The following is a 23,789-nucleotide window of genomic DNA, read 5'->3' as shown; positions in this document are numbered from 1 at the left end:
TCTGAGGGCTCTCTAAAACTATCCTTTCCTAAATTTTTCCAAATTTGTTAAATAATATTCAGGTTTTCTTTCTTCTAAGCATTTTTTTTAACTTCAGTGATTCATTGTTTCTGTCCAAACTGTTTTCATAGGTGATGCTGGTATCAAATTTAAATGAGCACATTAAAAATAAATCAAAATAATAATAATAATAATAATAAAAATAAATAAATAAATAAATAATAATAATAATAATAATAATAATAATAATAATAATAATAATAATAATAATAATAATAATAATAATAATAATAATACAGATTTTTTTGGGGGGGGGTTTAAACATTTGATTTTTTGTCAATTAAATGTAGGGTTTAATTAACTTATTATTAACCAACATCTTTTTTTAATCATATTTTACACAGCATCCTTACTTTTTGGAGTCAAAAATCTTGATAAGCCTAAATTATACCATGAGGAAGAAATGATTAAGAGTCACCAAATTGTTTTATTCCATGAAGAACAAAAGATTTGTCTTTTTTTTTTTTTTTTTTGTTCTACAATGCACGACATACACAACCAACATCTTTATCCACACTCCTCTAGGGTTTTCCCTGACATACTGTAAATGTACATTGACACACTAGATGGCAGCAGTGGCGCCATAAGTTTGCCTATTATTTCATTTCTCTCAGGCCAAAAACCCAAATTGAGAATAATGAAACCAAATTCTTGTGATTATGTCTGATACAGGGTCTAAAAAGCAATAACTCAAGCTCTTGATATTAAAACATCACAGATTACTGAACAAACTGATCACACACTGTCTGGTGTACATAGTTATAGCATTCATACATGATAAAACGAGTTATATTAATTTTTTTAATGGTGAAATTACTTTTCAGGACGTGTTTTGGGGCCAAACACCAATTCAGGCTGTTTTGGCATGGCCATCAGAACAAAAAATCAAGGTACTGAACACGTCTGTCAAACTTTTCTATTTTTAACATTCAGATTTTGCTGTACATTTGTTTTATTACACCAAAATGTACTCTGTTTCAATTTAAATGCCATTAAACAATTTGACCTCTTTTGTTTTAGTAAATTTGTGTGATAAATGGTCTTCTTAATGTTGCGTGGCTTTATCGAAGCATTGAAAAGTTCAATTTGAGAAGATCATTTCATTTTTAAACGAAATTAAAACTCAAAAATCACCACGGTGCCTTCAAATCAGTGGGAAACGAATCCAAAACTTCCGCCAGCACTTGAAGGCACCACAGCTCCATTCCGTTGAGGCGGTTCCAGCCAATCAGAAGGCGTCTGTACTATCACGTGACAGCCCGACTAGTAAATTACGATTGACCTAAGAGCTGCAGATTGTAGAGTACTTTTCGATGTACAGTGACTTAAAGCGGACAACTTTGAGGCGCTGTGACTGCTCGTTTCACCCAGTGGAAATGCTCTTGAGTCCCCGCAGGTCTACTTGAGGAAAGTTTTGCTCGGATATCGTGGCCATTATGTCGGTAAACTGCCAAACAGGTGAGTTGAAAAGCGGTTTTTGGATGTGCCAGCAAAGCAGTTTATGACCCGGGTCGACTGTTTTTAACCGGCGAGTAGCATCACTTCTCACTGTGAAGTGTCCGAAAAAAGCAGTGTTATGTCGACGTTTTATGTGCTTTTATATTCTGCTGTCGTTTTGTTTCCGTTTGCCATTTAATTGCCTCTCTTGCTTTAGTAGTAATGTGTTGGGACATTTGTATGAGTGCTTTTAAATGCTAACAGAAACGTTAGTTTACGTTTACAACAACTTGTTGCTCAGTCAGTCATTACGGGACGTAGCAGAAAACGAAGTAGATTTTTTTGGACTCAAAATCACTACACTGAAAGGCATTCAATGACTTAAAATGAATTCAAAGTTAAACATTTAAAAAAAATATTTTGTAAATATCAGAACTAGTTCAGTACACATTTAATTTGAACGATAAAAACATGAAAACAGTCGAGGAAAATTACCACATAAGGTTTAAACGTTCACTGTACAGTGATAGTTATGGCTAAGTTGGCTAAGTCAAACCTGTAATAAATGTGTAGTAATTAAAACCAGAAAACATGAAAGAGATTCTAACGTTAACGCAGTACGGAAGCCCTGAGAAGACATGCAGCTATACATTTAATCTCTTCTTATTACTAAAAATGAGGTGATTTCTGTTGCTTTCTTGAGATGTCAAACATAAAATACATTATTTTTAGTATTCCCAGAGTTGCCAAACTGCAGAGTATTTCAGTTAAGCTCAAAGTTGCTCAATAAATAAAAAGAAAACAAGAAAATAACCTCATTATTATGTTTTTTTTAGATCGTCATACAATCATTTTGATGTTATCTTGACATAATGGAATGTATTAATCTATTAAAAGGTTAAAATTATCTTTGCTTTCTCCTGACAAAGAGAAAAGAACCTGAAATCAACTTTAAAAAAACATAAAGAGTAAATAAAATATATGGATTCATGTCCACAGGAGGCTTCCATACGCAGAGAGACGAATGTTCTGTTTGTTTAGTTTACAATGTGTGTTTTGAGCCCTATGGTTGCTATACATGTGTTACAGGCCATAAACCTTACATCCATCATCTATAACCGTCATTTTCTGTGTTTCAGCCAACCAAGGACCAGGGCTGCGTGCTGAGTTCAGGGGCTAGCTTGCCTGCTGCATCCCCTGTAAAGACTGGCAGCTGCAGCAGCTTCGGGGATGCTAAGGAAGAGCAGCAGCCACAGCGGCGGCGGTGCTGGCATAGGCGGCGGTGGTGGGACCAAGCACCCCAAGGGTTTGCCTCGGTACCTCTCCAAGCCTCATACGGGGTCTCTGTCAGCCGGATCTACCAAGACTTGGGATATGGGTCGCAGCTCCAGGAACCCGAATCCTTTGAGCAGCATGGGGCTGGCGTCTCATCCAGTCGGGGCCCCGGGAGTGGACCCGGAGTACGTGATGCAGCTGGTGAATGATGTACGGTGGTTTGCTGATGTGTTGCTCAACCTCAAGGAGGCTTTCGAGTGTAAAGGTGAGTTCAGGGGGAGGTGGAATGTGGAGGTCAGGGAAGCAAAGATCGAGTAGCTACACAGTAGTTGTTAGAGTTATCCACATTTGGATCCTTTTTTTTAACATAGTTGCAATTTCTTCATCATTCAAGATGGATAAACCTTCACTGAGACTTGGGTGAAGAATTCAGGTGATAATAAAAGAGAGCAAGAGAGTTAGACTTTCTCCTCTTGAGTAAATACTGATGTTTGTTTTTCAAACCCAAAACAGTTACTAGCTGCATTCTGACCTGTTCAACTCTCCATTCAGATCTCTATCTCTCCTAAAGTGGATGTCACTTTGTGTATTCTCTGACAGCCTGTCCAGAGCTAACCCTTGCTCTCTGGACTGTCTTTAACACTCGATATTTGATACTGATGCGAGATAAAGCTGAAATTCTTTCCTAGCGCATGCCATTTCTGATACTCAAGGAATGCATTGCAGCTCCTCTGCTCAAAGTGTCGTCCACAGGCGTTTTTCTTTGACTCAAAACGTAGCATATCAACACCACCTGTGGAGTGTTGGTGTAGAGTGCGACCACAGCTTTAGTCCTTACATGCTGGAGTGCCCACTGTATTGTTATCTCTCCACAACTACAAACACCCACACAAGCGGAGCACTCAGACGTGCACACGCGGCAGACACCGGGGCAGTCGGAGGTTACTTATTTTCATTCTGCACTCGGTTCTGACGGCTCTGCCTTTTGTTTGCAGACACAAACAAACAGTCCTCCCACACTGCTGCTTATACAGTGTTTAACAAGGCTGTGAATGTGTGAAACAAAGGATCGAGGAACTTAGAAAACACTCTGACTCCAGCTGACCAGATGCTTTTTATTTATAGAACTGATTCTGTGCATTTCTCCGACAAATGATTTCGTTTCCACCCAGCCCTGCAGCTAAATATTTAACCGTGCGCTCATTACTGTAAATAAAAAAAATGAAGGACAGCTCTTTTGTCTTTCTTCTGATAAAAAGCAGACTTCTGATTTTCTTTCTGGCGTCCGTTTTCCTCTCACAGAGGGAATTCCCCTCATGCAGAATGAATAATGTGCAACTGCCACTTGTACAACTACTACTCCTACTGTTCTGCTAAAACACACACACCTACACACACACACACTCTCATATATTCACACATGCTGGGGTCTAACTGCAGGTCTGGCTGTGGGAGTGAGTTGTTTAGCCATTCCTCTCTCTGGAGGAGTGAGGCCTCAGTGAGTGAGCCTTGGCCTGCGTCGTGCTGCTCTGAACCGTCACAATAACATTTAGAAGGAGACTGTGTTAACTCTTGGGCTGCACGTGTGGATGAGCTCATAACATATGACCCTAACATGTCATGCAGCTATTTGTCATTTGGATTAGTGGTTTATTTCTGTTATTCTTTGCTTTCAGACTTGCTGACACAAGCGATTTAGGGAAACAAGTCATGCAAGATGCCTCTACTATAATGCGGTTTGCTGCCCAGCAGAAAGTAAACATGGAGGCATGGACTTTATGAATAGCTAACAAAGAGTGGTGGAGAATGGTCACAGTTTACATGAAGTGAGTTTTGTCTAGAGTTTTTGCGTTAAATATAAACTGGAATCTGGGACTGACTATAATAGCAAACCAGAAAAATCCTTTCTGAGCTTTTTTTCAGAAACAGATCAGCCTGCTGGCGCCTGAAAGTGTCTCCTTAAGACAATCTGAGCATCACATTTTAAAACTTTTCTCTCAAGTAAGGGACTTTTAAATCTACATTCACATGACTTCCTTCTTACCACATTTCACTTAAAGGTGAGCTAGTAAACTTGACACACCAGATGCGTCTCTGATCCAGTATGAAGCAGCTGGAATTGTTCATGTTGGGCTGTAAAACCTCAACCCTGTTGGCTCCTGGTCTGGCTCCACTCATTATGTCTGATTGTTGTTGTAGTTTAGGAAGATATGATCTGGTTTTAACAAGGTTTGTTTTATTTTAAAAGCCACTCGGCGTTCTTAGGTGGTTTCGAGGCACGACTTCCTTTTCCTCTCAATCTGTTTGTTGTAAATTGACGAATCACTGCTCTGGCACCCAGGGAAATATGAGCCTTGGATGCATTCATTGCGTTAACATGTTTGTAAAGTCACAGCGCGGGATCTAGTCTTGTCTGGTCATACGTGCAGAGTAGAGAATTTTATTTCATATTTTGAAGCTTTTATGTCTTTAATCAGATAGGAGACAGCAGTCGATCGAGCAGGAAATATGGTAAAAAGTCGGTAGTGACACGTGGAAAAGGGGCCATAGGCTGGATTTGAACCTGGGCCCCCTGAACCTCACGAAGCGTGACCTCGACCGCTAGATCCATCTACGCTCCTTGTTTCTTACATACTATGTGTGTTGATCATAGACTGTATAAAACATGGACGTAGTCTCGCCGACGTCACCCGTCTGTTTCTGAAACAGAAAATGAAGCAGATCGGCTACAGCAGCCATATTGGTAGCGGCAAGGGCTTCACCTACAGCCATAGGGCGCCTGTCAGTCACGTGACCCTCAGCTGTGTCTCTTATTGGGGGAGCTCACGATCTTAATATCCTCTGAACGGCTGAGTTAGAAAAAAATTCACCCCCGTACAGTGGGTGCCGGTAGTAAAATTAGCGACTCAGACAGGAGACGTATTATGAACCAGGCTGTAAATAGGTTAATTTCTGATTTGAAAACAGCTTTTTTTGTCTTGTTGTGTTTGTGACTTCTGGTACTTTCGGAGCCTGCCTCAAGCAAACACTGGAGAAACAGCAGATTTTAGCACTTCCACATTGTCTCATATTCCCAGACCGAAGGTTGCCGCTTGGTGTTGATACCAAGGGGCAACATCCTGTTGAGTAGCTATTCATCAAGAATCCACTTGAGGCTAGGTGCAGAAAAACAGACTTTTACGGCATTAAAAAGTATATTGAAAGCCTGGTTTAAAAAATGGCTTAGGTCTAAAACGCTGATTTCACTATCGGCAAACTCTGTAAATTGGGTGGATTTTAAGTCTAACTTAGTGGTTTAGAAGATATTAAGATCGTTTGATTGTCCAATCAGAGACATAGCTCAGCTCATGTGACTGATGTGTGCCCTCTGGCTGTTTGAAAGAAAGCTCAAAGCCGGCGCCATATCCTATGTGGCTGCCTCCGCGGATTGGCTTTATATCAAGGTACCAGGAACTAGGGATGTGTACCTTTCACATTTGAAAGGATACCATTCCAATTTTTGGTACTTTTTTGTGTTTATGTGGTCAAAAATATCATTTTTTAAAATAATATATTTTTACAATTTAACATATTTATTCTTCAATATATAAATTTGTAATGCTGTGTTCATGTCCAGCATGGAAAATCACCTACTCTTCCACCCCCTCACAGTCACAAAGATGCGTTTAGGTACCTAAACATGGTACCTTTTGATTTTATGTGATCAGATACCCGATACTTTTCACCAAATTCAGAACAGACAGGTGAAGTCACTCAGACTTCGACCACGTTTTAGACAGTCAGTGGTTGATATCCTATTTATCATGGTCATCTACTTCCTCTTTTGGGTCAAATGTGCTCATACTGATCGCCAAGGCTTACCAAGACCTTCTGATCTGGCTGAATTTAGCCGCAGTCCGATTGAAATTGCATTATCAATCAAGCTGTGCTTGGTCCACTTTTGGTCCCACTAAGTTGTTTACATCCGTCTTAACAGTCTGATCTCAAGCTGACTAAGCTCATAGTCTGATTTCTTGAGCTGCATGTAAACGTAGAACGTAGAAACCAGTCTGATCTAGTACTGGACGAGAGTTGCATCTAGTTTATTTTGGACGCAAATTATCTTTTCCTTCGCAGAGTTAGAGGTCTATTTTTTTTTTTTAACTAATTTGTTTGCTCTATTTTAATTTTTATTTAAATGGTTTAACCAATCAGAAATTTTGTTTTTTTGATCAGTAATGAGCATAAAGATGGATTATTTTGTAAAATTGTATTAAAGGAAAGCTATTTCAGCCATTTAGCCGTAAAACAGGTGTAAACTGAACTAGGGTACAAGGTAGTGAAGGAAGCTAGCTCTCGTGTTGTTCTTCTGTGTGAGGCCGTTGTGATGCTTTTTTAACCGAAGGCCAAACGCCCTGTCGTGATCTGGCTCTTGTGTGTGTTCCCGTTGCAGAGAGGAGGTTTTGTCTCGGTGTGGGTCTCACAGCACCGCCCTTACACCCAGAAAACTCAGAGTTTAGCTTGGACCGTGCTTATTTTTGTTCTCAGCACACCCGCCAGCTCTTCACCAGAGGCACATGCACGCTGCATGTTTGATTGTCAAAAGCCCACAGGGGAACTTCATCCAAGCTCGAGTTCACTGGACCCACCACGTTTACACCCACAGCTTCACACTCGGAGAATCCCCCGGGGCCAGATCATGGTGTAATTTTACACTTTCCCTCATAACTGGGCCCTCGGTCACACTGCTGCAATAGTTGTTTCCCAACAATAGTCCGGCTGTCAAAGAATGTGACCCAGGAGAAGAATGTGCAGCTTATGAGTTTTGACTGAGTAGATGACCCCTGTCCCCATCCCCAACCCTAACCCCAACCTCTCAGCACTCTGCATCACACTCAAAATTAAATCTGATTGTTTAACCATAATGTTTCAGAGCGGCAGATTGTTAGCGTGTCATCATGTCGACAGGTTCGGCATAAATCATTGTTATTACTTTGAAAGCAAAGGAGAGGTCAGGGAATGAAACAGCAGGCTATGAATACGCCGCTTTGAGGAATAGATATGGGACTTATATATTTTCCAGCTCCTATAAATGTCTGCTATGAAAGAAAACACAACAATAAAAAGGTGCATCAAACGTCGCAGTAAATACTCATGGGGTTTAACTTCTCTCAAAGCGTTTTCTTCTCCTTTGGCGTCTTTCTCCTCTCACATCAGAGCGGCTTAAATTCCCCTGATGGCAACATTACAAGCATGTCATGAAAACAGTACAAGACGAGTTATTGTGCGGCACAATAAAAACGTCAGGAGGGGTTTCTCAGTCTGCGACTTCCAAATGTGAGTGTGTGCTGCTCTGAAAGAAAAAAAAAGAGAGGCCGTTTTGGTTAATGGTTTAAATCAGGATGAAAAAGGAGTCGAGTCAAGCTGCTGTCCCCCCTCCCATCCCCCCACTCTCCTGCATACTCTGCATTCCTTTAGAACAAATGTTCACTTGTAGCTATAGCGGCTTCAGTAGACTAATGGTAGGTGTAAGATGGATTGGTTGTGAAAAGTCGGCTAAAAATAATCAGTTTTAAATATGTCATTACCAATAAAGCTTCAGGGAGGATTTATTTATAGGCAGGGACGTCAATATGCTGAAGTTTCAGAGTAAGAAAAAGTGAGAATTTGAAGTCAGTGGCATCCAAAATATCTCAGGGGTCATCACAAGGGACGAAACACGCTCTTATGTTTTAGACTGAGCACAAATGGTACGTGAATTACTTCTAATATGTGAGAAAGCTTTTAGCAAAAAAAAAATCATACAGTTGGAAAGACTTTGTACATCCCTTTTTACCTGCAATTCATATGGAAGAGTTAAAGGGCCACTGAATTGAAATACAATCATTTTTTTTATTTACTATTTTGTCTAAGTAAAAAAAGTCAGAATTATAACATTTTTCTTAGATGATATAAGATTGGAGTCAGGTTCTGACTTTTTCTCTCAGAATTTTGAGGAATAAAATCAGAATTTCAACTTTAATCTCAGAATTCTGTGATTTAATCAGAATTCTGAGATTAAGGAAGAAAAAAAACAGAATTCTGAGTTTTAAGTCAGAATTCTAACTTTTTTCTCTGTATTCTGAGAAAAAATCAGAATACTGATGTTTTTCTCAGAATACTGACTTTATCTCAAGATTCTGGGATTAAAGTTGATCTCAGAAGTCTGAGTATCTGACTCAGAATTCTGACTTAAGTATTTTGACTGCATTCTCATAATTTTTAGATTTAAGACAGAATTCTGGGGTTACAGTAAGAATGTTGTCAGAAAAAAAGTCAGACTTCTGACTTTTATCCCAGAATTCTGTGATTAGGTTAAGGGAAAAAAAGAAGAAAAGTTTAATTTCTGAGTTTAAGTCAGAATTCTAACTTTTTTTCTCAAGATTTTGACTCAATCTCAAGATTTGGGGATTAAAGACGATCCCAGAATTTTGAGAGTCTTAATTTAATCTCAGAATTCTGATTTAAATGTCAGAATTCTGATGTGAATATTTTTGACTTTTTTCTCAGAATTCTTAAATTAAAGTCAGAATTCTGGGATAAAAGTCAGAATATTAACAGATGAAAGTCAGAATCCCAACTTTAATCCCAGAATTTTTATGATTAGGTCAGAATTCTGAGATTTAAAAAAAAAGAAAGAAATAAAGTCAAATTTTGAGTTTGAAGTAAGAATTCTAACTTTTTTTCTCTGTATTCTGAGAAAAAATCAGAATGATGACTTTTTTCTCAGAATTTTAACTAAATCTCAAAATTCTTGGATTAAAGTGGATCCCAGAAGTCTGACAATCTGAATTTGATTTCAGAATTCTGATTTCAATGTCGGAATTCGGATTTCAATGTCAGAATTCGGATTTCAACGTCAGAATTCGGATTTCAATGTCAGAATTCAGATTTCAATGTCAGAATTCTGATTTAAGTATTTTTACTTTTTTTCTCAGAATTCTAAGATTAAAATCAGAATTCTGAGGTTTAAAGTCAGAATATTGGCAGAAAAAAACTCAGAATTCTGACTTTAATCTTAAATTCTGTGATTAAGTCAGAATTCTGAGAATTTTCTAAGAATTCTGATTTAATCTTAGAATTCAAGAATGTAGTTCAATCCCAGAAATCTGAGCATCTGACTTAAATCTCAGAATTGTAAATTGAGTATTCTAACTTTTTTCTCTGAAATCTGAGATTAAGGCCATAATTCTAAGATTATAGTCAGAATTCTCGGATTAAAGTCAAAATATTGAGAGAAAAAAGTCAAAATCCAGACTTTAATCCCAGAATTTCTCTGAAACAAAAAAAGATTCTTGGCCACTTTTTCTCTTTATATTTAGTGGCCCTAATCCTCTTCTGTAAATTCACAAAAGCAAATATTAAAAAAGAAACGTTTGCCAATTCTTCTTCGCTGATGCCAAACAGCTCATTCTGCTGTTGTCTCTTTAAACTCTGACTGGTCTTTAAGAAAATCACAAACTGTTTAAGGAAGTCACATCCCCTGAACTTTTCTCAACTTTGAGGCATCTTTTGACACAATGTCACACTTTCACACACCCTGTTCCTTCTTTATTTCCTATCTTTGTTTTGTTTCTGAACACCACACAGACACAGAGACAAGATAAGTGTCCCCTTCACTTAGATTTGTACTCAAGCTAAATGTGTTTTACCTTCTTTATCAGGCTGAAGAAAGTGTAGGAATGTCTGCTGATGGATCCTGCAGAGGCCAAAAAGGGCTCAACAGGATGAGGTTTAACTTTCAACACAACAACAAACAGCTGCCAGGACGCTGTCTGCAATTCTATTTCCTCTCCTGTTTCTGGGCTAACGAGAGCGCGGGTTACTTATTTTAGCCTTTTAGCCTCAGGTGGAAAAGAGAAAGAGAAGTGTTTCTCACCACCTCTTTTATTGTCCCACTTCAGGGGAGGACAAACACCTCACACAGCTCGCTGAAAGAGGATTTTTTTCTTCAACTACACGTCAACACAGGAGCGGGAAATGCTCGACATGCAGCTTAAAGCTTTGTGAAGAAGCAGTTTAGAAAACTTTGAAGCAGGAAGATGTCCAGCTGACTCACAGCTTCTCTTCTCGCTCTGAGAACTGGCTTTTTTCAGCTGCTGGTGTCATCATGACACTCTGATAAGATCTGGCTGCTGTCCAGTCAAACAGCATTGTTCTGTTTTTCAGCAGTACCAGTCTGTATCTGTGCTGTTGTCAGAAGGACAGAGCTGCATGATAAAACAGAGAAAATATCTGAACTTACAGGGACGTGTTTACTTTTCTCCTCAGAGTTGTTTGCTTATGAGCTAGTTCTTTATGGTTTGGAGTTTTAACTTTGTTCAGCCTTTTTTTCTTTCCACCTTTCCCCATTTTCCCATAAACGCCACCATCACTCTCTAAAAAACACATCTACCCACAAATATCTCCCTCTGTCACACAAGTGCCCCTGTGCCAGCTGAAGTGGCTACTTGCGGGTGGCGCCTTCAATGGAGGAAAAAAGCTGAATTCTCACACATAATGGTTTAATGGCCCGCTGCTCTTAGCAGAAAGAAAGGAGAGATTTGCGGGGCAGTAATTTTCCCCTGTGATGCTGAAGGATGTTTTTGTGCAGGCTTGTGGTCGGGTGTGTTTCCTGGGGTGGGATTTATGGTTATGGGCCTTGGATGTTTGTGTAGGAGATTGGTCATGGCGAGGGGCTGGATTGGCCAGCGGAGCTCCTGTCAGCAGGCCGTGGGGGGCGTCACTTCAGGGGATCAGGAAGACCTGGGGAGATTTACAGCTGTGGATCAGGTCTGCACAGAGAGGGGCCGGGGCCTGTGGTGCTGCGCTCTCAGCCAGTGTTGTGTCTGCTTTACACCCAGACACAACACAAACATATTTTACCTGTGCGACAAATTCTGAGATCCCGTGTTTCACACATCCAGAGGGATTAGTCACTCCTGTTGCCCAATAATACAGCATGTTTCACACGTTCCCAAACTGTCGTAAGTGACTCATTCACTCTGAGGTGAAGTCATTCCCAGACACGTTGGGACATCAGGGATTAGTGGAATAAAACTGTCTCCTTATCTATGATGATTGATCAGTCAAAAAAAAAACTGAACGTGTCACAGTGGCTACGTTTACGTGCAGTCAGTCACCCTGTCATATTCGGGATATTAAAAATAATAAACACCAATAACCCTTTTTTTACAAAACTTAATATGATCATAATCCCCCCCGGGTTCCTCCTTTTCTAACCTGAACATTTGGTCATGTATACACCTATCAAGGTATCCTCATCAAGAGGAACATTTCAGTACAGGAAGTTAGCCGTGCTACTGCTGTTACTGTTTTCTTTCTGCTGTTGCCATGGATATAGGAAAAAGAAACAGAAATTACGCACATTGCATCATAGTGTCCTCTGTATGTCGCTGTTTTGATCCAGTTTTTTTACAATTTTTGGGGAGACGATTCGTTTCAATTTGCAATTCTTCGATATTCCCAATTTTTGCGAGTTTTAGTTTGCTTTTTGAACACCAGACCAAGTAAAAAGTTGAATGATGATGATATCAACAGACTATACCTGGAGCCATATTTCCCAAAAAATGAACATCACACGAGTCATTTTTTTTAGGATTTTTTCAGGGGGTCTGACATCTCAACTTTTCGTTAGCTAAACTTATAAAGAAAGACTTAAATAGAGGATTTGAATTTGAGACTTTTTAACACAAATAATGACTGCATGTAAACGTAGCCAGTGATGGTTATTTAAAGGGTCAGCTTGGTCTCTTTCTTGAGAATCTCTCTGAAGAACCAGGAAACAAGCTAAACTCTTAACCTCTGCAGATAGGGGTCACCAACACCTCATAGGTTAAAAAATGTTCAGAAACTCAAACACTAGTGTTGATCTAATTTTAAACTCTTATCAAGAACTACCAGAACTTTACATTGCCTATTTGAAAGCTTTTTTAGTCATACTACACTCGTGGACACAGCAAATTTATAGTTGTTGGAGGTTGAGTTTGAGCTGACGTAACAGACGCAACTTGCTGCAATCTCCTGCTGATATTCAGAGATTAGATACAAGCAGAGTGTAAAATAGAGTACAATAAAAAAAGGATAAAATTGAATAACTTTAGTAGGGATTGACCAGTTTTGGGCTGGGCCGATTTCTGGCATTTTGAAGCATATTGGCAGCTGCCTTTATCTTTTAATCTGACAGCTGATAAGAAATTGAATTTAAGACTTTTTTTTGGCGCCTTGCTGTCTGCAGAAGTCACTCTGTCTCTAGCACTGTCCCACCTACAGTGACATCTGATTGACACTCAGAGCCAATTTTTTGGAAAACTTAACTTACTGTAGAAACTATTGGGAGCTCTTTTTTTTTTTTTTAAGTTTTCATTTAACTTTATGAGACAGCTGCTGAGCCTGGGAGCTGTTTAATAAACAGATGCTTAAAGTTAAGTGTTGGAGTCTGTATCCCAATTTTTGACGCCAATATTTTCACTGTTACAAATGAAATGAATGCAAATAAATACCGGCCCCAAATATTGATCTTCAGCTTCTTTGACTACAATAATCGGTATTGTATCGGTATCGGCCCTGAAAAAAAAAAACATATTGGTCCATCTCAAAATTTTATAAGAATAAAATAAAAATTGAATTGTCTAAATAAAAAAAACAGCAAAAAACTCAAAACAATAAATATTAATTCAAGGCCTTAATACAATGAATACAATGAAATGCACAAGTTAAAGTTATAGATAAATTGACATGGAGCTCACTTACCTGACATATGATACTCGGCCCTACACTGCAAAAAACATTAAATCTAATCATGTGTTTTTTGTCTAATTTTTAAGAAAAATTGTCTTATTTGACTTCATATGAGCCACATTTATCTGACAAGTCCAGAAAATGTTCTGTTTCAAGATATTAAAAACAAAAATTATGCCCCAAGTGCTTTAAAAAATCCAAAAAGAGGTAAGATAAACATACTTGGTTGGTTTCTTGAAATCAGAATGTCTTGACTTTTGCTACCCCACTGAATTTGTCTGCTGAATGTGGCTCATATTAAGTCAAATAAGACAGATTTTGCTAAAAATACTTACTTAGATTTGAGTTTTTGCTGGGTAGTTGGTGTAATTTAGCTAAATCCCAAACAGTTTCTCATTACAAAACCCTTATTCAGAAATAACTTTGATCTTTCTCTTTGATATTTAAAATTCAGACCATTTAAAAATTCGCTTTTAGAGACAAACTGACCAAGTGATCCAAGTGATTTTTCATAGGAAACACATAGTTGCTGCTCTGGTTACCAAACTCCATTTGAGTTTCTCAACTTTCTCAAACTAAAAGCCAAACTGAAACCGCATTTTTCTTTCCTTTTTTTTTCTCTGCTCTCACTGTAAATACACAAAAAAGACACAACAAAGCTGAACAAATACAGTTTGAGAACAGACGAGACTGTGTACACAAGCATGAAGAAACAGATGCAAATATTAATACAGTCCAAACAACATAAATCAGAAGATCATCTGTGTACAAATGGAAACCAAACCAAACTCTGCAAGGAGCGGTGCACGTCCATGTATATGTTGGAGAAAACGGATGTAAAAGGAAACTTGTGCTGCTCCATGTTTTGTGTGTTTTAGGGAAACTGCATTGTGACCTGTGGAGATTATCGCCTCCAGAGGAAATTGAAACGGAAACTGTTTTTTAAAAACAGAAAAAGAAATGCAAAGTAAATCAGTAAAGTTATGGTTCGGACAGGAATGTTTGAGCTTTTGCGTCCTGTTTTCCTCTTCCGCCTTCTTTCACCCCCGACGCTCTGCGACACACTGATTGTTGATTCAGGAATGCACTCGAGCTGTTCACCTGCTCTGCAGTCCCCTCCAACGTGTAATGAAGTGTCAAAGAATTAGCCTCGGACCTCACAGAGTGCTCTGCCCTAATAGGCTGAGAGCAGGTAGCTGTTTATGGAGTGCCTGCTGTTTACTGTCTGTGTGATGTCTGGGGCCCACTCTGTCTCCAAACAAGGCATGGGATAGACGGAGAGGCACCCTGCGATGCCGCGTTTGTTTGGACAGAGGGGGAAATTGGTGTTTGGAGATGGAATCCTGACCAAACAATTCCACCTGTCGCAGATCAGGCTGCAAGCAGCTCAGCAATGCAAGCAGAGTGTGTTACAGTGTGTGTTTTGTGATTGGAGAGCCTTTCAGTGCAGGTGGTAAAAAAAAAAATGGTATAAAGAGGAGGGGCATTTAGGGTGAAGACTGTGTCACCATCCTGGAATGAAGCAGACAGATACACATCTTCAGAAATCTTGAAAATAATCCACAGCTGAGAGTGTAAATCCGTCACCCTCCCTCCCTGCAGCAAGGAGGAGGAGGAGGAGGACACTGAAAGAGAAACATGGCCTCCTTGGCCTCCGCTAAAAGCCGGCGGCTGTTTCCCAAGCAGCACTGTGTCACCAGAGCTGCTGAGGCTTGTTTCATGTGGAGCAGATCGCGTGTCCAGACAGGCCAGTTGATTGCCTGTTGTTATCTGAGGGGGGGGCTGTGCTGAAGGGGGCTGTAACCTCTGTCAGACCACCTGAAGGTTTGGATTAGATTGGTCATTCTCTGCACCAGGCACACAATGAGCTTTGTTCCACACAATGGGACGCTCCCACAAGCAGCAACATGAGGGGGGACGTTAATTTAAAAGCCAAATGTTTTAAGGTAGGGTGAGGTTATATGATGAACCTCTCTCAATGAAGTATTTTTAATATATCCAGAAATAGTTGGACCAAATCTGAGACCGCCATCAGTGGAGGGGATTATTCTGGACCAGTTGTTTCTGTGAATGTATAAACCCCCAAATCCTGCACTCAATATTGATATATTTTTGGCGCTTTGAAGCTGCGCAAAATCAATCCTGTATTTGAAAGAGGGAAATGTTTGCAGATTAACTTTCTGTTTCGTTTGTTTTTGGGTTGCTTTAAAACCATTTTAATTCCAATTCCATAAATATGTTGCAGTAAATGGTGGATTGGTGTCTCCCCAAATCATCACCACCAACCTTGAAGTAGAGATAGACCAATATGTTTTTTTCAGAGCCTATATTGAAACCGATAATGGTTATTTTGGGTCAAATATTCCTTTGGGAATCAAATTTTGGGAAAATATACGAACTCCAATACTTAACTTTGTTTCAACGCCTTTAAACATCTGTTTATGAAACTTAAAAGTAAGTCAAGTTTTCCAAAAAATGTCACTGCCTGTCACCGATCAGATGGTACTGTGGGTGGAACAATGCTGGAGACGGAGTAAAGACTGCAGACAGAGAGGTACCAAAATAACAGACTTAAATTTGATTTTTTACCTGCCCCTGGATTAAAAAGAAAAAGTTGATGCCGATATGCTTCAAAATGCTAAATATCAGTCTATCCCTAAAGTAAAGATGAAATAGAGAAAGACTGATATGTTTATTTCAGAGCAGATATTGATACTGATAATCATTGTTTGGGGCTGATATTCATTTGAAGTAAAAGTGAAAATAATGATTAAAAAAACCTCTTAAAAAACAGAAACTTAAAAAAAAGTTCACAAAATGTTAACTTTGAGTTAAGTTCTCCCCAAAAAATGTCTGTTCGTGTGACCTATTAGATGATGCTGTGGGCGGAACAATGCCAGAGACAGAGTAACGACTGTGGACAGAGAAGCGCGGTTTTATTGGATGCAAAATAACACAGCGTTAAATTTAATTTCTTATCGACCCCTGGATTTAAAAAAGGTAGATACCAATATGCTTCAAAATGCTGAATATCGGCCTTTTATGGATAAAAAAAGGCTTCTCAAAATGTTAATAATCGGCCCGGCTGATAGTCTGATAATAAGATAGAACGTATAAGTAGGGGCAGACCTTGATGGCTGAGCCGATTATTAACGTTTTGAAGCATATTAGAATCTGCCTTTGTTTTTTTATCCATAAAAGGCCGATAATAGGTCCGTCCCTACTTGAAAGTTCTGACAGTTTTATCCAAAAAGAAAAATGAAAAACTGTCTCAGAGGAATCAAGAAACTTGATTTATTAGAAGCTGGAGTAAAAGAACTTCCACATTTTTCCTGAATAATTACACAAACTTTTAAATAACCCTTGAATTTTGAAGCTATCGAGTTGATATAGGTTCTGGTGTTGATAATGTGGTTGCATTTTATGTAACACACACAACAGTGGTGAATTGTGCAAAGTTGTCGAGTCCATTTCTGACTTTTGACTCTCAGCGTAAAGAAGGTAAGTAAGGTTAGAGTCCTCCAAATTAGTGTACAGACAGCTTTTTACCTCCAAACTGGGTTACAGTTTGTGCTAAATCAACTTAACATAATCACATTTTTGACACTCAGCTGCTGTCAGGAGGTACTTGTCAGAAATAGGACAAGAAGCATGACCTTAACGATTATCAGATTATGTTCTTTGGAGACGTCGTGGTTAAAACTGATGTCCATCTTAGATAGGAAAACAACTTTCAACGATAAGTTTGCTTAAATTGTTGCTGGAGGAGTAAAAAATCTTGAAGCGTGTGGGGGGAGTTTTCTGTTTTCAACAAACTGAAGCCACACAGGATAGAATTGACTTTTGACAAAATTAATAATTTTTAAAGTGAAACCCTTAATGGTTGCAACCACTGGAAGAAGATAGGTGTCAGATCAGATGGTTTACAGTTTGCTAAAGAAACAGAAACTGTGATAGGTTTCACTTTAAAAATCAAGTCGTGAGCCCCGTGAGGTTAGCTCTAGAGCGTTTGGTCTGTGTCACTATACTCTTGCCCTGTTTCCAGCTCTGTCCACTGTTCTGTCCTCTCTGACTGAAGGCCTAAAAACCATGAAAAGTAGCTTTAAATAAAGGGGAAGAAAATACAATCTTTAGATTTTACCAAACAAAATCAGCAAGGATGTCAAAGCTATGGCTTCGCCAAGGAAGGGCACCAAAACCAACGCAAACAAGATTCCTTCTAGAGCTCTAAGTGTGAACATTTTCCAATTTCTTTAACATAGAAGTTAGATTTAGAAAGACTTTACACTACCTTCTACTTTCTAACTCTTACACCCACTTTTCCCTGTAAATCTCTGGCGGGATGTTGGTCTTGATCTTGTACAACATAAATGAAGCAAACCGAGCGTGAAGCGTGGCTGGGACTCCAGCTCATCCCACCACAGTAAAGAAAGACAGTCCAGCCTTGAGCTGCGCCGGCGTTTGCAGGGGGTGGTGGTGGGGTCCTCCTTTAAACAATACGACCTCGGCTCTGTTCCTCGTCGCTGTTATCTCTACCAAAACAATAGCACGGACCCCCCCTCAATTGGCTGCAAATTTCCAGTGGCCTTTTTGATGCCATTGTTGTGACAAAACCACTCTGGGCTGATTTTCAGCAGCTTTCTCTCAGCTGTCTCACGCTGCACTGAGCACCGATCCTGTCACACAATTCAGAGGGCAAACAATGGCGGTGATTGGGATGAGCTGTCACACAAAATTTGACCTTGTTTTGATAACTTTATTCTGGTTCCTGATTGTCGAGTACGGTTCTTTTGTTTGCATTTTTTTAATCCGGGTGACAAATGAACAATGATCTAAGGAGCCTAATTGCTCACAGGCTATGCCGCGTCCTCTGCATGGAGCTTGAGTAGGCCTGTCACGATAATCAATAAATCAATTAACGGAACGATAAATAAAAACGTCCTTGGTAAGTTTGCCAGCCTCGATAAACTGACACGTGCATGCATGTTTGTTTTCCTCCTCTCTTTGGACCAAAGAGGCTGAATGAGAAGATGGCTCACTACGTCTATCTAACATCGGGGTGCATAGGTTCTATAGCAGATTAAGCAGATTTATAGCGGAGTGAGCATCTGTCAAAAATGCGATCTTTGGGGTGAAGACGGGGCTGTTAGGGCATACACACGGAGAGAGCTGAAGCGAGCGTCCTGAGGGGTAAGGAGGAAACACACGCTAATATGAGTGATGGTACGAAAGATACGGTTCTTAAGCCGCCTGCCACAGTCCCAGTGTGGGAATATTTTGTTTTTTATCAGAATAAACAAAGTGTGAGCTCATGAACACCAACGAGCTGATATGTCGCATTTGTTTGAAAATAGTGGCGACGAAGAAGAAGAAGGGGAGGAGCAGCGGAGCCTTGTTCTTTGACAATCCGCTCTTACTGAGGCTTTTGGTTGGCAAAGTAAATAGAAATAAAAGCGCCAAATGGTGGGCGCTCAAAGACAGATACATTGCCAAAGAAATGCAGCCCTTCAATACGGTCGAAAGCCAGAAATGTTAAAAATGTTTGACAGACAGTACGGATTAACTGGGAAAAAGTACATGTTACAAACAATTCAGGAACTGTATAAACCCCTTTTATTTAGGCTATAGTTTTTATTGGTTTTTTTTTTTGGAGTTTGGTTTTTTCTTTAGAGACAGGGTCTATGTTTTATTGCTTTTGATTAGTATTAATTATTTTCATTGACATGTATTGTATTTTTTTCTCAAAGATAGTCCATTTCATTTTTATTGTATTTTTTTTTCTCTTTCATGTTTGTTAAATTTATTATATTTTTTGTTTGATTTATTTTATTTAAAAGATCCTGACCTTTTAATTACAGTTAAATACTCTTAAGAAATAAAAGTTTCTTGCTTTTGATATGGTGTACTCACTTGATTATCCCATTTGTCATAATTACATCAATGAAAAAATGGAAAAAAATCACAATAATATTGACAACAATATTGTTTATCAGCAATAATATTTTGGAAAATTATCTTCTAGCAAAATTTGTCATCGTGACAGGCCTAAGCGTGAGTCATATGCACATTTGAGCCCTCGGTACATTGTAAAAACAATTTCAGCTGGATAAATAAATCTTTTTGGACAGCTTTTTCTTTTTCCCCTCACACGCTGTTGATTTAAAGTCACTTCCTGCTGATTCCTGTCACGATCCACTTATTGCGTCTCTGGTGTAATAGCTGCAAAGTGCACCATTAGTCCACGGCAGGCATGCAGCAGAGCAAGAACTCAGCATGGTTCACCCTCAGCGTGTTTGACAGCTCTGCTTAAAAAATGAAGTGTAACTGTTGCTCCTCCATGATAGCTTGTGTCAGCTCTGCTCTCATTAGGAAGGACATGTTCTTTGTACACTGAAGGTCGCTGTCAAAGTGTATATCATTAATTGAACCTACCGGCTGCTATTTATTTGTTTTTGCCACTCCATTACAGTGTTATAACTCTGAGCGGTGGAGCATCTTTGACAGCTGGCAGCCGCTGACACTGAACAGAGGACAGGGCCAATACGGATCCATTCAAAACTGCCCTCGGCTTCGGTTCCACTCCAGCACATCAGCTCAGGACATCTCTCTGTCCTTGTTGCCACGACATCGCAGCTATTGATAGTTGCAGGCGATTAATACATATTAGTTTTATTCCCAGAACACATCAGCCCAATTAAGAGCCTTACATTTCACAGGCGTGGAAGTTTCCGACCAACGTTATAGGAGCACTCGCAGCCCTCTTGAGTGAAAATACTCAGGTGTGCGCCATATTTGGCCTGCCTCCCATATGTTTAAGCTCAAAGCACATGTGTCTTTGATAAGAAAATCTTCAAACGCTGCAGAGCTAACCACAAGTACCCTTACGACCACAACTGAAGGCTGGTTAGAGGTGGGGTCTAATGAAGGCTTTTGTCTTCAAAGTGGGGTCAGGGCCTTCTCGCCTTGAGGCAGGTGAGCAGGTCAGCTTCTGAAAAACAAAATAGGCCCTAATGTTGGATAAATTTCCACCTGTTGTTTTTATTTTTAATGTTTATAATCCAAATGCTGCAACAGATGGCCTCAGCCTATTCCTCCATCGTGGATTCTGTAGGTCTTCTGTTATGTTTCCCCGCCAGCTGACTGAATAAGAGCGTCAATACAACTAAAACGTATAACACACACCCAGGCTGTCATTTTCACACTCTCTGTGATGCCTTTTAACGTTCCCATAAACTCATCCTCTCATCTCATCTCACCCTGCTGCTTGGTGGAGCAGCTTTGATGGAAACCAGATGACTTTTCTGTTTCCAGCTCCTTCCACAACGTTGTGCATGAACTCACCTATTGTCTGTGTTGCCAACTTGCAGGGTCTCCACTGTCAAGCCTGCATCTGTGAGGATGACGAGCGGATCTCTTTTCAATTCAGGTTTTTTCCTTTTATAGGAGGTTTATTTTTCTGCTCAAAGAGCTTATTTTCCTGTTATACACGCTTATTTACCTGGAATGCTGGATTGTGAAGTGCTGTGAGAATGTCGTAGGAAATTTGTGAGTTGTTCGGAAACCAGTGCCAGCTCTTAAAATCATTTCCAACATCATCACACGGATGGATACGCCTGAAGATCAATAAATCTTTAGACATAGTTTATTAAGCAACATAATCAAGTGACTCAATCATTTCAGATCAGTTATGACCACACGAAACAAAGACAAAGGTAGCCAAATCTTTGTTTACTTATTTATTTCTATAGTGTAGAATAAGCTAGCCAACTAACCACAATTGATTGCTACAACAATATACTTCAACCTTCAACAACATTCAGCAATTAGGGCTGAAAATTCACTAAGAGCTGGGTCTGAGATCTTCTGACTCATTCTCCTCCTGAGGACAAAGAGGAGAAGGCTCAGATTAAGGGTCTAAGTGTTCCCTGAACAAAAGAGTCTTCAGACATCTCTTAAAGTAGAAAGTGACTCTGTGGATTGGTTAGAGTTGGGTGATTCATTCCACCATTTGGGCACAACAGAGGAGAAGAGTCTGGCTAGAGATTTGGAGCCACGCTGGGCTGGGAGCACCAGGCGTCTTTCACAAGCAGAGCGTAGTGGACCAGAAGGAGTTTAGACCTGGATACACTCAATAGTTTATCCTGCGCTTTGCTACAGGCTTTGTGAGGACTTTATAAGTGATCTTGAAGTAGCCTCACTTTTAAATATTTGACTGTTCACAACCCACATCTTAAAACGAGATAATCGGTGCCAATATTTTACTTTGATGGGTGATTCTGTTGTAAATGACGAATCATAGTTGTTGTATCAAAGTGAGCCCTGTTGGTACCTTCTCTGGGAACACTCACTTTACAAATATTGCAAGACACTGTTTTACTGTCATTGCTTTCCAAAGAGAAGTAGTCCCACACTGCGGACATGTTTGCAACATCGTTATCTGATCTGATAACAGGGATTCCCTAAAGTTATGCAATGGTCACCTGCTCACCTTCTGGATAGGATTGGGCGTGTCAAGTTGAAGCGCTATTTGATATTTGCTGGTAACTATTCGAAAAGTTATTTGAAGTTTGCCTTCCCTCCAACCCACATGCACATACCTGCCAAGATTAGACTTTGACAAAGAGGCATGAGAATCATCAAGCTAATTTGTGCTCCACCCTCAACAATGCTCTGTTGTCGATTTGTGGTATGCAAACCCAACCTTGCAGAGTTGGCACTGAATCTCATTTTCGTTTATTTACTAGAAGAAGCTCTCGTATTTCCCAATCCATTATTGAGCCTTTCCTCAATTATGCTTGGCTGTGAAACCTCCATCCTGTTGCCTCGTGGTCTCGCTCTGCTCACTATGACGGTTTGTTGTCGTAGTCAAGCTAAATACGATCTGGTTTGGACACAGTTTGCTTTATTTTGAATGTCGCTGAGGTTTTTGGTGGTTTCAGTGCTCAACTTCCTGCCCTGATATGCTTTTTTTGTGAAATTGAAAAATATTACGTAACCAAAAATAAATACATTACACTGTTGTTTTGCATCCTGCGAAAAGTTGTCTTGGACAAAGAAAAGTAGAAGCTTTAAAAAACTCACGTCTTGAGGACAAACAGTACCACTTCCTGCCACAAGTGTCACTGTAATCACTGTGGAACCATAGACTGTAAAAAAAAATGGACGGCATCTTGCTCGGCTCGAAGTGAGGTATCCACAAAAACTGCTCCCCCTGGTGGCTGCCTGCAGTATAGCTCAAAAAATCTATCTCCCCAGTCATTCCAGATGGGCTGTGGTCAAACTTTAAAAAATTAATACACCTGGTAGAAATGTTTCTTACGTCCGATTGTTGTGGTGATTTGAAGATGTTATTTGGCTGCTTTGCATTTAAGTCTTCTTTTTTTCTGAAACATCTCGTTTTCATTCGTTATAAGAGGTTAAAAACGAGGCTTTACGTCATGTTTAACAATGATTGACAGCTGATGTTCTTATGTATTTTTTTCTGGCATTGTAAAATATGTCAGGAGGGAGAGCCAAGAAGTGATTGGAGTCTTGAAACAAAAGAATAATTTTTTTTGTCACCCAGCTCCTCTAAGGTTCTCTCACAGTCGTTACTAGCAGACTCTGGCTGTATAATGGCTGCCAATGGTGGCGCCTGTGACAGGTATATTTTGGCTTCAAAACCATACAATGGTAAATGGCAGAGCCAGGCATTTAGAGTCCACTCTTAATACCGTCTATGTGCGGAACAGATGCATACAATGGTAGAACATCTGAGCAGGTTTAGTAGATTGAGCAGTTAGAAAAGTTAATACCACCCTTGTATACCAATACCCTGTGCAGCCAAACCTCAAGAAGGGAAAATATAGTTTTAAAAAGCTTTAGAAAATCTGATTTGGAGCACCTACAAAGATGTAAAGAAGCGTCTTGGTACATCTATAGGACAGATAAATCATGTATCCCCCTTCCTGTACCCCTCCTCTGCTCCGCCTGGCTCTATCAGACATACTGCTCATAGCACAGCCTCTCAGAATGTGATATGGTTTGTAAACTGAGGGGAGGGATGTAATCTGAATGCATTTCGTACATTCTTTTCCTCCTCAAGTATCATCATCTGAACCTCGGTTGTAACAAATTCTTCCTTCTCCTTTTTATTCCTGCTCTGCTGTGCTCATTCTGTCTGCTGCAGAGAATTATTTCAGCCTAATAGCTTCCATGTGTGCCACTTCACTGACCTTTTAATAACCACTTATTTGTCCTCTGTTTATGAGCATGCCTGT

The 23,789-nt window shown here is 39.7% G+C and overlaps 1 protein-coding gene across 1 annotated transcript in view; it reads left to right on the top strand.

Moving 5' to 3' along the window:
• The first annotated feature begins 1,312 nt into the window (after positions 1–1,312).
• Positions 1,313–23,789, top strand: part of LOC141804306 (rho GTPase-activating protein 29-like) — a 55,915-nt gene continuing 33,438 nt past the window's right edge. The window contains exons 1-2 of the mRNA XM_074688660.1: positions 1,313–1,518; positions 2,637–3,037. Coding sequence (XP_074544761.1) covers positions 2,728–3,037 — 310 coding nt within the window. The 5' untranslated portion in view covers positions 1,313–1,518; positions 2,637–2,727. The remainder of the gene's footprint in view (positions 1,519–2,636; positions 3,038–23,789) is intronic.

The sequence above is a fragment of the Halichoeres trimaculatus genome, unplaced genomic scaffold (assembly GCF_033239565.1).
Source record: "Halichoeres trimaculatus isolate MK-OKI-2021-1 unplaced genomic scaffold, fHalTri1.1 fHalTri1_scaffold_15, whole genome shotgun sequence".
Taxonomy (NCBI): Eukaryota; Metazoa; Chordata; class Actinopteri; order Labriformes; family Labridae; genus Halichoeres; species Halichoeres trimaculatus.
This window is presented reverse-complemented; position numbering and strand designations above follow the sequence as displayed.